Source organism: Arachis ipaensis, chromosome B08, assembly GCF_000816755.2.
Source record: "Arachis ipaensis cultivar K30076 chromosome B08, Araip1.1, whole genome shotgun sequence".
In the NCBI taxonomy this organism is placed as follows: domain Eukaryota; kingdom Viridiplantae; phylum Streptophyta; class Magnoliopsida; order Fabales; family Fabaceae; genus Arachis; species Arachis ipaensis.
The window spans coordinates 128,973,144-128,977,220 of record NC_029792.2 but is presented as its reverse complement, the minus strand read 5'-3'; the positions used below and the strand labels follow the sequence as shown (position 1 = coordinate 128,977,220).

The 4,077-nt window shown below is 36.2% G+C and overlaps 1 protein-coding gene across 2 annotated transcripts; it reads right to left on the bottom strand.

Annotated features, from left to right (window-relative positions):
* On the bottom strand, positions 461–3,832 carry LOC107611782 (ferredoxin-dependent glutamate synthase, chloroplastic-like). 2 transcript variants are annotated; one of them, XM_021110200.1, is made up of 4 exons: positions 3,557–3,809; positions 1,827–1,984; positions 1,338–1,467; positions 461–889 (listed from the first exon to the last, which is right to left on the bottom strand). In XM_021110200.1, exons 1-4 carry the CDS (start codon positions 3,791–3,793, stop codon positions 866–868), a joined length of 549 nt encoding a protein of 182 aa, XP_020965859.1. In that variant the 5' UTR covers positions 3,794–3,809; the 3' UTR covers positions 461–865. The 2 variants fall into 2 exon arrangements, with proteins under 2 accessions (XP_020965859.1, XP_020965858.1); XM_021110199.1 differs by lacking the exon at positions 461–889 and adding an exon at positions 897–1,033 and having other exon boundaries at positions 3,557–3,832.

Genomic DNA, 4,077 nt, shown 5'->3' with positions numbered 1-4,077 from the left:
AGGTTAATCGAGCTCATTTCATTTAACCCGAAATTTTGCCCTACAACTAAGACAACAATTACAGCTGAGATAAGTCTCAATGTAGTCCCTGAAGTTGCACTTGAGCCTCATAGTAGTCCCTAAACTTAAAAGTTCCTCAAAGTCATCCCCAAACTTGCACTTCGGGACTCAAAATTGTCCTTCCGGCAATTTCTGGATACCTGGCACAACCGGAAAGCTGAGCTGGCAGCCTTCATGACACGTGGGCTTTACAACGGTTAGCTGATGTGGCAGAGTAAACTCTCTCGCATCAATTTGGTCCCTCAGTTGAAGTTAAAACCCTAATCCCCAAATTTGAAGGCCACAGTGCTCACTCTGTTCTCTTCTCCTCGGTTCTGTGTTCTTGTCTTCTCCATCTTTAAAGCCCGACGGTTATGGCAACCACGAGCTATGGCATAAGTACATAGATATCACACAATTGTGGCATAGAATCTACCCAATTGTTTTGAAACTAGGCAGTGTATATTGGATAGAAATAGTGCCACGATACAAAAATTATGTAATTATGTAGCAGAGGAACTTCAATGAACAAAGCTGAAAACCACTCGAGTAATTTATTTATTTTTCCACTGTAACTCTTAAAAGGGTGCCTAATGATGTTAGTATATGGCATTGCGTTAAACATAGATCTTGAGGAAACCATGCTTTTCACAGAATATAGAATGTAAAGCCTTTCAATGGAGCAAAGTTAGCTTTTGTATCTTCAATAGCTATCTGCCTACATATCTTCTTTTCCAGACTGAAGAAGTGCCATTTAATCCCCCAATTTTTGACATACTTCCTCTGAATGCAAGATCGACAAACTTCCTTTTCTAATCCATAGATTTCAAAAATCTGTGCACCGCAGTAACTACATACATGGAAGTAATTAACAAATTGACTTGTCAAAAAAAGCATAAGCATGACATCCTTAAGGAAGGAAAAGAATCAAAACACAAGAAAATACTATTTTCTTTGGACCCTTCAGCTCTTTAAGAAGACCCGCTTTTACAGCCTAAAATTCATACAAATGCAAGATAATTTGCTATCAGAGATCACATTCTTTTATTAAGAACTAATTAACAGAAAGAAGGAAATGTCACCATGAAGCGGAACAAAATTTCTTCTCTTAAACATCAAGGTTAGAATTTTGATATTCTTGTTTTTTGAGACTCATTATGTTAGCAGCCTTGACTGACTAATGGCAGTTGGTACTATACTTGACCTAGATTATTGGTATATATAAGTGTCTTAGGACAATGTTGTATCAACCCACATCATATCTTAAGTAGTCTTTCAGTTTGAAGATGATCACTAACCTTGGTGTAATTATTCTGGGCCTGCTCAATTGAGGCAATAGGCATCTTTCCATTCCTCATCAGGTTTACAGTTTTGTTACTCAAACGCCACTGTCGACATGTCTCTAATGCCAAGTATGGACAGACAGCACTAAAAAATGAAATTAAAAACATCATGAAGTGCTAAATAAGATAGAGGCAAGCGAAATGGTTCACAGTTTCCACTGCTCCCAACAACTCACGCAAGGTGGACCTATCTATAGTCACACCAGCAAACAGTGGTTCATGAGAAAACCAAAAACTCAGTTTTGTTCTAGTTTAAATGAGAATTGGCTTCTTGACAAGGGTGAGAATACAACTGTGTTATAATTGGCAAACTAATAAGCTAAGACAAAAAATGAAAAATAGATAATAGAACACTAGTCCAATTTAAGATAAAAAAAAAAAAGCAATATGGAAACAGGAGACTTAAAAATCATCAAAAAAGCTTTAGTGGAGACAGTAAACAACCTTGCACCATATCCTATTAAGCACGCAAACTGATGAGTGCTAAAGCACTGAGCAATGTCTGCTACAATTGAAGCTAACATCCGCAGGCCATTTTGGATTAGATGCTGATGAACTGTCCCAACAGCAAGAAGTATTGGAATTGCAGGATGTGTTGGTTCCTGGAGTTAAACAAAGACAAAAGAGGGGAAATTCATCATGACAAATTAGACAGAAAAAAAATATTAAAAAAGGATCATCGAAAATTATTGATAGTTATTCACAAAAATTCTTCACTGTTATTATAAATGCAAAATTTAGAAATAATATTGTATTTATTGATACCATAATATAATATTCAGTTCCCTTCATCGTCTCAAGTAAAACTTCATTTTCCAAAGTCAAATTACTGTTCAAATTTTTAAGCAGAGGGGAGTTACAGAAAAGGGAGATCAATTGAAATATTTTCCTGTGATTAGTCTCTCAGGTTTTGGCCAAAGTATAAAAGCAGAAGTTGGGGCACTGTACTTCATTTTCTCCATATGGTGTCTTTTGTTGGAGAGAAATTCTCACATTTTTACAGGAAGATATGTGTCACTAGATTTACTTCCAACCAGTCTTAAGTTCAGCACATGGTTATCTTTCCAGGAGTGTCTTTGGTAAAACAAGTAGTTTCAGAAATTATTGGCTTGAGCCTATTTATACCATCACAATTAAGATCTCCAGAGTGCTTCTTAGACAATACACTTCTATCAATTTACATAAGACTGGGTTATTCATTCATTCAACAGATTTAAATTTAAAATTAAATTAAGATTTCTAAAAAGACAACCAACTGATAGGATTGTAACCAGAAGCAGACAAAGTCTCCAAACACTAAGAAATGAGGACTATCTATTATTGATGCAGACAAAAGTGTATCGCATTTAAGGATTATCTAATAAAAAATGACTCAAATCATCACTTCAATCCATCCTTAAGCACTATGATATTGATATATCCAATTAGGTAGAAGCATAAAAACACTATTAGATGGATTGAAATTAGAAACATCATGAAGTGCTCACATTGGAGATCATTAGCTAATCCTAACTTAAAAGATGTCTTGAATGCAATGCGGATGACGAAAAATGTGAGGATAAGTAAGAAACAAAAATGATATCCATTATAAGTAAATACAAGTTAAAGATTTCATCCATCTGATGACCTTTAAGGATCCGATTTAACCGTTTGTATGATTTAAATAGAACTTAATAATACACAAATGGCTTGATCACGACAACCCATCAAATTGCTCTTTCGAAGTAAAGGCATGAGAACATCAGTAAAATTCAGACAGTTTCTCACCAATAATTTTTTCCATTAAACAAATCTTCAAAACATAGCAACAAGTACGAGCATCAATTTGATTAAAGAATCAGGTAAACTTCTACAATTAAGAAACAAAACCAGCACAAATCAACAGTAATCAGAATAAAAACGAGAAAAAAGGAAAATTGATGAAAGTTTCAATGAGCTGCACTGCAGAAGAATGAGAAATAACATCAGGTATCATTTCTGATTTGAATTTTTTCTTTTTTTTTTCCCACCATAACAAACCTAGTAACTGATCAAATCCTAGCACAGAGCCCAAAATAGAGGCGTTCATAGCCACAGATTACATTTGAAAGAAACGGCCTGAACTTTGGTGAATGTTAAATAACAACAACATCAAAACACAGAGAAAGCACATATTTTTTTCATTTTCGGCTTACCTGTGTCAGAGAAATTAGCCTTCCCAATTCTGTGAAGGAGATGACAACAGCGATGCTCCAGGGCCTGAGTTTTCGACTGAAATCGGTGCGGTTAATGCAATCGCACATGCGACATTGGTGACTGTCTCGGAGAAGAAGAAACCTCACTCTCTCTGTTGTGTTTGTTTTGTGTTTTGAGAGGAGGGAGGAAGGAGGAAGGAGGAAGGAGGCTTTCAGCATGAAACGACGTCGTTTCATCTCATTTTGGCGCCACAGTTAAAACAGCGTCGTTTCAATAAGGCCCACGTGTCATGAAGGCTGCCAGCTCAGCTTTCCGGTTGTGCCAGGTGTCTAGAAATTGTCGGAAAGACAACTTTGAGTCCCAAAGTGCAAGTTTGGGGATGACTTTGAGGAACTTTTAAGTTCAGGGACTACTATGAGGTTCAAGTGCAACTTCAGGGACTACATTGAGGCTTATCTCAATTACAGCTACATGAAAAACCTGATATATCATTCGCAAATAAAAAACCAACCTTCCTTTG